Below are 12,228 nucleotides of genomic sequence, written 5' to 3'. Positions count from 1 at the left end.
CACATACCTGGGTTAGGGTCTATATTTGCTAGAAGTTCTAAATGTGGCCTTAATCTGTTTAAGTTAGCTGGATCACTTGTACGTTGCAGAACAATAGTAAGCTCTTGAACACTCTTCGCAAAAGATTCTGGAGACTGGAGCTAAGGAGAAGAATTTATTACTGATCTGTATTAAGTAAAAGAAGAGTTCTTAAATTTACTGAAATCATTGTAAATTGAAATGATTAAATAACCAGTGTCTTCAGCCTTTGTGTAATGAAATGTAATCAGTGCTGAAAATGAATGCTTTCAACTCAAAATCTGCCCCATAATCTTCATCATTAGACACAAAAATTCATTTTGCTTTACTGTGAACAACAAAACGTTCTGCTTTTAAGCACACACACAAATGGCCTCTACTTCTCTAGCAGCAGATCACACAAACAAGATATCAGCTTCAGCCACTACAGCACACAACATCTTCATTAGTGTCACAGTGCAAGGATTTTATAGGTGATCTGCAAATCTTTTCTTTTACCTTAAAATTATGCTTTTGGTAGTCATTCAATTTTTTAAAGAAAGATTCATGTTGTAAGCAAAATGTACTCCCTTGCTGTCTAAGGACTCTCACCTTGAAAGAGTGAGTCACATCAAGTTAGGGGTGCTTCTGCCACATGCTATCACTCCAATAAAACCCAAACAATCCCTATCCCAGCCACTTAATAAAATGCAACTATATATTTTCTTCTTAAAACATATTGCAGATCACCTTTAAGACTACTTTTGAAGGTATTACACACACTATTGTTCTCTCCATAAGACATCACATTTTATACAGCCACTGATATTTGAACAAAAAACAGCAATACTGGAGGCTTGTGATGTATATTATTGAGATATGGAAAATATATATGGTGCAAACCTATGGAAAAATCTACTTTCATCATCTTCAGTACTGGGCTGCTTAAGCCATTTTCATGTGTACAGTTTACTTCTAGGTATGGTTCACTACCATTATACTGAAAAATACAACACATCATGTGTCTTTTTGAAACTCTATGGCACAGAAACAGATTATTAAATTACAGAAGTCAATGTGTATTAGAAAGTCTTAAACGAGTCACACAGATATATTTTGGTTTTCTCTAATTGTCCGAGTGTCAGGTATTGCTGAACTGGAAAGATACAAATGTATGCTTTGAAATGACACTGAGAATGAGACAATTTTTAGCATGGACAGGGACAAAATGTCCAATTAAACCATGCCTTGTGTCTAGAGATGAGAGTGTGGAATACCTTTCCTAAGTGGAGAGCTTAGGGTACCAGAAGTTGTTTGAATCAGCTGTACAAACCTTGTCAATGATGGATTGCATGTGCGACTTGTGTGCCAAGTCTCCATAGAGAAGGGAAGACCATTGTTCAGGAGATATCCGCAACCCTGCTTCCATGGCAATGTGAACAATCTGTGCATCGTGTTCCCTACGCAAAGCCTCATAACTACGAAACTCTTCTTTCAGCTGCATTAGGGAAGAATCTTCATCCCTTTTGGTGACCTAAATAGTTGACAAACAAACATTTAAATTCATTCTCTCTCTGATGTTAGGGGAATAGGCCACAAGAAATTCACAACTGAAACGGAAGGTGCTATAGCAAAGACTGGAGGTCCCCCCTTCCCACAACACAAATACACAAAATTAGTAGCCCTTCTTCTGAGATTAGGGGCTCTGTCCCTCACTCTATCACCACCACCCGGCACAGATTCTCAGAGGGGGAAATGGGATTCTCCAACAAAACCTCAGGTCTACTATTTGTAGTTCAAGAAGACACTTCAGACAAAGTAGCAGTAGACCCCCCCCCCCCCCCCCCCAAAAAAAAAGCCTTTACTGAATAAATGTTCTTCAAAGGTTAACGGCAACAGGTTCCAAGACAGTTTCAAAACATACAACAAGGTAAAATAGAGGGTTAAATCTTTTCTTGCATACACTTCTGCGACACCCTCCTCCCCCTTCCTTTGACCATTGGGTTCCCTCTGGACGTACAAAAAGCTCCATTAGTCCCCAAAGACCCTATATGGTACCCGACATTCCAATTGATTGAATCTTTCTTCTGCAAACTCTTTTCTCATCTGTCTATGGATGCCTGGATTAAGCATCAGTTTAGCAGCTCTCTTATTTCCTGCTTCTAAAATTCCACACAGCTGGCTTCCCTGGAATCACTACTTTACTGGATGGCCAAACCACCATCACCACAGAAACTCTACCGCAAGCTCCTCTACATCCACTATACCAAACAAGATATAGGAGGCAGACAGGCAGGCAGGCTTCCTCCCTCTTCAGCTCCAAGCACAATTAGGAACAAGAAACTATGATTCTCTTTTCCTGCTCCTTCCTCAAAACTTCTGTTCTACCTAGCAATTATACTCTTGAAGTTCTGTCCACTGCAGGAATAGAACAGCCTGGAAAGAAACAATTTCAGAAAGACATCATATGTGAAATCAACTAGTTCAGTGGTTCTCAAACTGTGCACCATGGCACCCTGGTGCACTGCAGCAAACTCTCAGGGGTGCTGCGGTGCATCGCTCCCTACTTTCCCAGCCTGCAAGTTCTGCATCTGCTGCTTCTTGCTTCTTCCCCCACCGCCGCTGTAGTGCTTGCAGCTTACATTTTTGGGCCATCCGCGATTCACACAGGCACTGTGGGGACTTCCCTCTACTGCGTCCGGCTCTCGCAATGAGAAGCAGCATCAGAAAGGGCTGGATGCAGCAGACTGGGAAGGCCCCAGAGTGCCTATGTGAATCATGGACGGCCCGAAAATGTAAGCTGCAAGCACTGCAGTGGCAGCGGGGAAAGAGGAAGGAAGCGGCAGTGATCCTTGTGTGAGGTGAGCTGGTGTGAGAGGAGGGGGCTGCAGGGAAGCAGAGGTGTGCTAGTGTGAGAGGAGGGGGCTGCAGGGAAGCAGAGGTGTGCTAGTGTGAGAAGAGGGGGCTGCAGGGAAGCAGAGGTGTGCTGGTGTGAGAGGAGGAGGCTGCAGGGAAAGGTAGACCCATGTAATCAGGAGGGCGCCACGGAGACCCATGTGGCCTGGGTGGGGGTATGTGCGCGCTGCAGAGACCCATGTGGCCGGGGAGGGGAGGTGCAGCGAACCGAAAAAGTTTGGAAACCCCTGAACTAGTCTAAGAGACAAAGTTAAACCATTAAAAGGAAGTAAACGAAGAATCCATCTTTATACCAGAAAGGTGTCTGTCACTTATTCAGACAAGAATTCTGAACTACTTCTGTTATTCAAGGTTGTTATCAGAGAGTTTTTTTTTTCATAAAATTTAACGCTTGAATGCAGACCATATTATAGCCTCCAAACAGTTATTGCAAAGAAAAAAAACGGATTTTTTTCAGATATAAAATTTAGAATGATTATTTCTAAACCTCTAACACACAAGACTAAATTTTAAATCATTGGAGAAGTGTAACATTTCAGAGTTATTGTCATGACAAGACTGTAAAAACTGTTTCCCCTCCCCCCCATTATTAAAATGACAAATAAAACAGAGAAAATGTGGGAAGATGAGGATCAGTCCACTCAGTTGTTTCCCTCTCTGGTTCCATTTAAAACCAAAACTATATCCCCTCCCCACCAAGTCTTTTAACTCTCAACCCTGTTTCTCCTACTATCCATTATATACCTTTGCCAAACATGTCCAAATTTCACTACAGCATCGGTCTCCATTACCTCCACAGGCAGATCAAACTGGATGTCAGTCATCCCCAGAAAGTCCCAACACATAAGAACATAAGCACTGCCATACTGGGACAGACTAAAGGTCCATCAAGCCCAGTGTCCCATTTCCAACTGTGGCCAATCCAAGTCACAAGTACCTGACAAGATCCCAGAACAGTAAACAGATTTTATGCTGCTTATCCAAAGACTTATGGACTTTTCTTTTAGGAAATCATCTAAACTTGTTTTTAAACCCCACTAAGTAAATGCTTTTGCCACCTCATGTTTTCCCTGAGCCTAACATTTAAGCAGATGAAAATCAGTGCAGATAAGGACTAAGGCCCCAATGCTCAGAAGCAAAAGCATGTGCTGGAGGTCATTAGCACAGGACTAGCGCCCGCATTTGCTAGATGCTGAATGCACGGAGGGCTCTAGTGCGGGGAATAACGACCGTACCAAAGGATAGTGCAAGTAGCATGCTAATCACATTTAAATAAGGTTATTATTGATTCACCCTGATGCTCAAAGAACAGTGCCCTGAACAACGGCGACCTTACCACCTGGAGCCTAACACCAGCTCCGAGCTGGTGTTAGGTGTCTGCTGAAAAAAAAAAATTGCTGACCCTCAGTTATCCCAACCTGTTAAGCAAAAGGACTTATCAGTTCAATGCACTTACTCCACCGTGTCCCTCAAACGCAGTTGGCTGGCTGACATCTCTCTCCCCGGGCAGTAACATGAATCACTTTCAATGCCACAGGTGAGCACAAAACTTGCACAGAAAGATGCCATCAAGCTGTCATTTTCATTGCTCCAAGAAAACCTTCGTGGAGCATCAGGGGCTGACACTGGCAGCAGTCCTCCAAGACTTTACTACTACTACTACTTAGCATTTCTATAGCGGTACATGGGGAAGGACAGTCCCTGCTCAAGAGAGCTTACAATCTAAAGGTAACTTTGACCTCAGATAAGCTGAGCTCCTGATTCCTATGCAGGTATGGGACAGAACCCGGTTCTCTGCTAAAAGCAATATATTCTGCAACACTTCAAACATCTGGGCTTCCTGGTTTCACTATAGGCGCTGAGGGGAGAAGCTCCTGCGTGCACTTCCCCATGCGCTTCCCCTGTTCAACTAGGCATGTGCACAAGAGCTGTGCCTCACTGTACAGCTCTTGTGCGCATGTGCTGGGCACGCTCCCCCCTCCTTACTTCCCAATGCTCAGCGCTAACAGTATGCATAAAATTTGCATGCCATTAATGTTGAGCATTGTGGCGTTCCCTTCCTATGCAGTTGTAGCATTATTTTCAGGCGCTGTTTTATACAGCGCTGGAGTTTTGAGCACTGGGCTCTAAATGTCTGGCTACTCCTGTCATACTCTAAGGATAAAATCCATCTGTCAGCCTAGATGTTTGACTGTCTGCAGAACAAGGCAGTTGTTATAGCGCTATAGAAATGATTTGTAGTAGTAGTAATAATCTTCTTAGTTTATGTCCCACATTTTAAAAAATATTTACCTATCATTTTTTACACAAAATAATTAGAAGCATAAACTTGCACAGAAAAAGGAGGGTTACAAGAAACAAATCTCAAAGAACAAAAAAGCATCAGAAGAAATTAGCTAAACCTAACTCTCCTACTAGTCCCCAATAATAAAAGATATCAATTCACTACTCAAAGGACTTTTTTTTTGTTGATAAGTAATAGAAGGACTAAAAAGGCACACCATCTATATTACTGTCCGAGTCTCTCATGGACCTTCAACTTAGGGGTCAGATAGTGATCTCTTGTGAATTGGAGAGGAGAAAAGGCTTTATTAGACAAAAACATTGTCAATTGCAGAGGCTTAAAAAAAAACAACAACAAAAAAACCACTATAATTCTGTCCTCCCGTTTTAGTCATACATTAGGCAAGGAAAGCAGAAAAAGAAAAGCTCCCCACACCCAACTGAAGTACTCTGAAACTGAGCAATAAAATTTGTTGCTGTCACTTCCAAGTAGATTTTGAAAACATCTGAGAACACACACACACATGAGAATTCATATAGGTACATTCCTTAACCTTACAATACATATGAAGGAGCCAGTCTCTATTCGATTTGCAAGGCAAAGCAACCAAAAGTATTGCAGTTGTATGACTATCAGCTAGGGCTGTATACCGACTAAAATTTTTAATTGTGCGATTAATCGCATGATCCAAATGTTAAACAGTTGAAAGAAATTTGGCATGTATACCTAGTTTACTTTTTTTTTTTTTTTGTTTAATTGTTCCTAAACCTTCAACAAATAACAAATACCAGTTTCCTTAAAAAAAATACAATTCTTTCAGGCATGAGAAAGGCAATTTTATAAGCTTGTGCATAGAGACATGTGCCAATTAAGTGCCTAAAAGTGGATTTATGAACATATTTTTTGGATTTAGCTGGCATCTTTCTCAATAGTAGCTGTAGGTGAGCTATATTCAGGTACACTTGGTATTTCCCTGTCCGCAGGGGAATTAGAATCTAATTTTGTATTTGAAGCAATGGAAGGTTAAGTGACTTGCCCAAGATCACAGGGACCAGCAGCACGATTTGAGCCTGGCTTTGCTGGTTGTCAGCCTGCTACTCTAATTACTAGGCTACTCCTCCACAAAGCTGCAGTTATTAGCATACATGCACTAGGTGCTATTCTATAAAGTAGTGCGCAAGTCAAGCCTCAACAGATTTTCACTAATCTAGGAGCCAGCCCCCAAGACTTAGGAGCTGGCAGCTGAGACTCCTTTCATTTCCTGTTCACACCCAACATTGTCCACAGTGAAGGCTTTTTTTTTTTTTTTTGGGGGGGGGGGGGGGAGGTTGAATCTTCTCCATGATCAGCAGCAGTTCCTTTACAAACTCATTTGTTAAGGCTCTTTCCCATTCTGTGTCTGAAAGTTTAATAAATCAGTCCCTTAAGGTACCCTGCACATCACTGCCAGAAACGAGTTGTCTCCCTTCTGGAAGCATGATATCAGCTGTATGACATCACCTACCTGATAGGTGACACATAGCACACAATCACCTTGCCTTGTACAGCCTCCCCCCCACGGCACACAATCACCTTGCCTTGTGCAGCACTGTTATCCACTGCCACAGGCAGAGCTGCACTGTTCACTCTCTCTCCCTCTCCCCAGCTGAAATCGTACTGCAAGGTTGCTTCCTTCCCCTGTGCTTGCCTAAAGCCAACCACTCACGTGAACCATGGGCTGTACATTGTGTACTGCTTGGATGGGAAAACGAAGGTAGGCCTCCATCAGAGCCAAGGAGAGGAGAAATTCACCCGGACTCATGGAGGCGATGACCGAACACAGTGTCCCCATCTAGAACAGCAGCACTCGAAGGGCCATGTTAGCACCTCTGTGGTCCAAGATGGGTCTGAAGGAGCCCCCTTTTTTTAACACCATGAAATACATGGAGTAGCGTCTCTTCTGCTTGCTCCACGGGAGGCACAACCTCCAGAGCCCCAAGCTAGAGCAGATGAAGCATGTCAGCCACCGTCTAGTGCTTTGTGGATGAGTCGCATGGGGAGAACATGAATTCTTCTGAAATTATGTTGTGCCACATCTAAGATGTACCCTTGATTCACCACCTCCAAGACCCACTTGTCCAAGGTAACCTAGTGACATAGTAGATGACAGCAGATGAAGACCTGCCCGGTCCATCTAGTCCACCCAACAAGAGAAATGCATAGCATATATGATATGATGTGAAATAACATAAGCATACTCAACCTTGATCTGCCCTTACCATTTTCAGGGCACAGAGCTCGCTTGATCTGTGAACCTGAACTATTAGAGAACCCAACGCCAATCCTTTCTGAAGACCTGCTTAGAGAAACACTAGAATGTGTGCAATATGAACAGAGAAGGGAGAAAGACTGTGCTCAGAACACCAGCTCTTGAACATCCTCCACACCCTGGTATATGCTATGGATGTAGAACGTTTCCGAATCTGAAGCAAGGTAGCAATGACCGAATCAGAATAACCTTTTTGTTTCAACCGAGCCCTTACAACAACCAAGCCATAAGATGGAAGGGGCACAGATGCTCCATTGAGTACAGGACCTTGCTTCAGTAGGCTGTGTACCTGTGGAAGACAAAGTACTCCTGTCCAGCAGTCGAATCAGGCCCACATACCACAGTCTCTGCAGTCAATCTGGGGCTGTAAGAATTATTCGATGATGGTGCAATGTGATCTTTTTCCAGAAGTGATCTACTATGGGCCAAGGAGGGAAGACATACAGCAAATGTACCTCCGGCCACAGCTGCAAGTAGGGCATCGATCCTGGTTCTTTCAGACGGCTACAGAGCTCGAGCACTATGGCATTCCTTTTCGTCACCATCAAGTCCAGAAGTGGAAAACTCCATTGGTCCACTAGCAGCTGAAAACCCTGGCTAGATGGTTCCCATTCTCCCGGGTCCAAGGAGTGCCTGCTGAGAAAGTCCACCTCCACAATCAAGGACCCCGTGATGTCAGCTTCCAGCAAGCAGCGAAGATTTTTTTTCTGCTCAACTATGAGGGAGGCTGCCTCCACAGCCATTGAATGGCTGTGGGTCCCATCTTGCTTACTGATATAAGCCACTGCACTGTCAGAGCAAACTCGGACCAGGGCCCCTTCCAGAAAGGTAGCGAAGTCACATAAGGTATTCCACATTGCCCTGAGCTCCAAGTGATTTATCAACTACTGAGACTCCTCTTCCATCCAGGTGCCCTGTGCCAGATGGAACTTGTAATGAGCTCCCCAACCCAACTTGCTGGTGTCTGCTGTCACCACATCCCACTGTGTTATTGGAAAGGGAGTTTAAGTCCTGAGCAACAAGCACTACTGCATACTCTGTCTGGCAACCAGCGTCCAAGAAAGATGAAGGTTGTGCTTCTGTGACACCGGAGACCAGTGGCTGAGAAGAGATTCCTGTAAGGGCTGCATATGTGCCCTTGCCCATGGCACCATCACCGCAGTCATTGATCCCAGAACCTGGGCCTGCCTTGACCGAGAAGACAAATCTGTGGAACTAGCTTTGACCTCCTGCACTCAGTGAGGAAGATCCTCTCCCTTGCTGTGTCGAATAGAATATCTGGATACTCCAGTTCTGCGATAGAGTTCAACTGCTCTTCTTGAAATTGATCACACAACCTAACTGCAGAAGATGGACAACTTTGTCCAATGCTGCCAGACTGTCCAAATAGGATGATACACGAATGAGCCAGTCATTGAGATAGAAGTGAACTGATTCCCTGGCGCCAAAGGAAGGAAGCCACCACTACCATAACCTTATTAATGTTCTTTGAATTATGGCAAGACCGAAGAGCAAAGCCTTGAACTGGAAGCAATGGCCCAGCACCACAAAACACAGAAACCTCTGATGCAGCGGCAATATGGGTATATGCAAATACATCTCCTGGGTGGTGAGAAATTCTCCCCCTTGAACTGAGGTTATGACTGCTCTTAGTGTCTCCATGTGACTCTCCGAGTCAAAGGTTTAGACCTTTGAGATCTAAAACTGGATGAAAGATGCCTTTCTTCTTTGGGACAATGAAGTTGACACAGTATCTGCCTTGTCCTTGTTCAGCCTGTGGAACTGGAACAATGGCCCAAAGCGCCAGAAATCTATGGTGACCTGAACCTCAACCACCTTGGTTCCCTTTTGACAAAGAGATTGCAAGAAGAGAAATGCGACTGAGTGGAAGAATTGCAAACAGTAAAGTGAATGATACATACCTGTAGCAGGTGTTCTCCGAGGACAGCAGGCTGATTGTTCTCACGACTGGGTGACGTCCGCGGCAGCCCCCACCAACCGAAAGAAGCTTCGCGGGGCGGTCCGCACGCAGGGCACGCCCACCGCGCATGCGCGGCCGTCTTCCCGCCCGTGCGTGACCGTTCCCGACAGTTGAATGACAAGCAAGAAACAACATGAAAACGCAACTCCAAAGGGGAGGAGGGAGGGTAGGTGAGAACAATCAGCCTGCTGTCCTCGGAGAACACCTGCTACAGGTATGTATCATTCACTTTCTCCGAGGACAAGCAGGCTGCTTGTTCTCACGACTGGGGTATCCCTAGCTCTCGGGCTCACTCAAAACAAGAACCCAGGTCAATTGAACCTCGCAACGGCGAGGGCATAACAGAAATTGACCTATGAAGAACAACTAACTGAGAGTGCAGCCTGACCAGAATAAATTCGGGTCCTGGAGGGTGGAGTTGGATTTAAACCCCAAACAGATTCTGCAGCACCGACTGCCCGAACCAACTGTCGCGTCGGGTATCCTGCTGGAGGCAGTAATGTGATGTGAATGTGTGGACAGATGACCACGTCGCAGCCTTGCAGATCTCTTCAATAGTGGCTGACTTCAAGTGGGCCACTGACGCTGCCATGGCTCTAACACTATGAGCCGTGACATGACCCTCAAGAGCCAGCCCAGCCTGGGCATAAGTGAAGGAAATGCAATCTGCTAGCCAATTGGAGATGGTGCGTTTCCCGACAGCGACCCCTAGCCTGTTAGGGTCAAAAGAAATAAACAATTGGGCGGACTGTCTGTGGGGCTGTGTCCGCTCCAAGTAGAAGGCCAATGCTATCTTGCAGTCCAATGTGTGCAACTGACGTTCAGCAGGGCGGGTATGCGGCCTGGGGAAGAATGTTGGCAAGACAATTGACTGGTTAAGATGGAACTCCGACACCACCTTCGGCAGGAACTTTGGGTGGGTGCGGAGCACTACTCTGTTGTGATGAAATTTGGTATATGGAGCATGAGCTACCAGGGCTTGAAGCTCACTGACCCTACGAGCTGAAGTAACTGCCACCACGAAAATGACCTTCCAGGTCAAGTACTTCAGATGGCAGGTATTCAGTGGCTCAAAAGGAGGTTTCATCAGCTGGGTGAGGACGACGTTGAGATCCCATGACACTGTGGGAGGCTTGATAGGGGGCTTTGACAGCAGCAAGCCTCTCATGAAGCGAACGACCAAAGGCTCTCCAGAGATGGCTTTACCTTCCACACGATAATGGTAAGCACTAATCGCACTAAGGTGATTCCTTACGGAGTTGGTCTTGAGGCCAGACTCTGATAAGTGCAGAAGGTATTCAAGCAGGTTCTGTGCAGGGCAAGAACGAGGTTCTAGGGCCTTGCTCTCACACCACACGACAAACCTCCTCCACTTGAAAAAGTAACTCTTTTTAGTGGAATCCTTCCTAGAGGCAAGCAAGACACGGGAGACACCCTCAGACAGACCCAACGCAGCGAAGTCTACGCCCTCAACATCCAGGCCGTGAGAGCCAGGGACTGAAGGTTAGGGTGCAGCAACGTTCCGCCGTTCCGCGAGATGAGAGTCGGAAAACACTCCAATCTCCACGGTTCTTCTGAGGACAACTCCAGAAGAAGAGGGAACCAGATCTGACGGGGCCAAAAGGGCGCTATCAGGATCATGGTGCCGTGGTCTTGCTTGAGCTTCAGTAAGGTCTTCCCCACCAAAGGTATGGAAGGATACGCATACAGGAGGCCGGTCCCCCAATGGAGGAGAAAGGCATCCGACGCCAGTCTGCCGTGTGCCTGTAGTCTGGAACAGAACAGAGGCAGCTTGTGGTTGGTCTGAGAGGCGAAAAGGTCCACCGAGGGGGTGCCCCACTCTCGGAAGATCTTGCGTACCACTCTGGAATGGAGCGACCACTCGTGCGGTTGCATGACTCTGCTCAGTCTGTCGGCCAGACTGTTGTTTACACCTGCCAGGTATGTGGCTTGGAGGAGCATACCGCACTGGCAAGCCCAACGCCACATGCCCACGGCTTCCTGACACAAGGGGCGAGATCCGGTGCCCCCCTGCTTGTTGGTGTAATACATTGCAACCTGATTGTCTGTCCGAATTTGGATAATTTGGCAGGACAGCCGATCCCTGAAAGCCTTCAGTGCGTTCCAGATCGCTCGGAGCTCCAGGAGGTTGATCTGCAGATCCTTTTCCTGGAGGGACCACAGACCCTGGGTGTGAAGCCCATCGACATGAGCTCCCCACCCCAGGCGAGATGCATCCGTCGTCAGCACTTTCGTGGGCTGTGGAATTTGGAATGGACGTCCCAGGGTCAAATTGGTCCGAATGGTCCACCAGAGCAGTGAAGTGCTGCAACTGGTGGAGAGGCGGATGACATCTTCTAGATTCCCGGTGGCTTGAACCCACTGGGAAGCTAGGGTCCATTGAGCAGATCTCATGTGAAGACGAGCCATGGGAGTCACATGAACTGTGGAGGCCATATGACCCAGAAGTCTCAACATCTGCCGAGCTGTGACCTGCTGAGACGCTCTGGCCTTCGAAGCCAGGGCCAGGAGGTTGTTGGCCCTCGCCTCGGGAAGGAAGGCCTGAGCCGTCTGGGTATTCAGCAGAGCTCCTATGAATTCCAGAGACTGAGTTGGCTGGAGATGGGACTTTGGGTAATTTATCACAAACCCCAGTAGCTCCAGAAGTTGAATAGTGCACTGCATGGACCGGAGGGCTCCTGCCTCCGAGGTGCTCTTGACCAGCCAATCGTCGAGATATGG

General features: G+C 46.4%; 1 protein-coding gene and 1 non-coding gene across 2 annotated transcripts in view; both read right to left on the bottom strand.

The window, feature by feature from the left end:
• The window catches only part of RC3H2 (ring finger and CCCH-type domains 2), a 221,735-nt gene that overhangs the window by 159,619 nt on the left and 49,888 nt on the right, over positions 1 to 12,228 (bottom strand). The window contains exons 5-6 of the mRNA XM_030207326.1: positions 1,331 to 1,531; positions 8 to 140 (exon numbers count right to left, since the gene is read on the bottom strand). Coding sequence (XP_030063186.1) covers positions 8 to 140; positions 1,331 to 1,531 — 334 coding nt within the window. The remainder of the gene's footprint in view (positions 1 to 7; positions 141 to 1,330; positions 1,532 to 12,228) is intronic.
• Positions 225 to 339, bottom strand: LOC115473594. The gene has a single exon (XR_003942691.1). It is a non-coding gene; the product is annotated as a small nucleolar RNA SNORD90 (small nucleolar RNA).

This window comes from Microcaecilia unicolor, chromosome 6 (genome assembly GCF_901765095.1).
Source record: "Microcaecilia unicolor chromosome 6, aMicUni1.1, whole genome shotgun sequence".
Taxonomy (NCBI): domain Eukaryota; kingdom Metazoa; phylum Chordata; class Amphibia; order Gymnophiona; family Siphonopidae; genus Microcaecilia; species Microcaecilia unicolor.
This window is presented reverse-complemented; position numbering and strand designations above follow the sequence as displayed.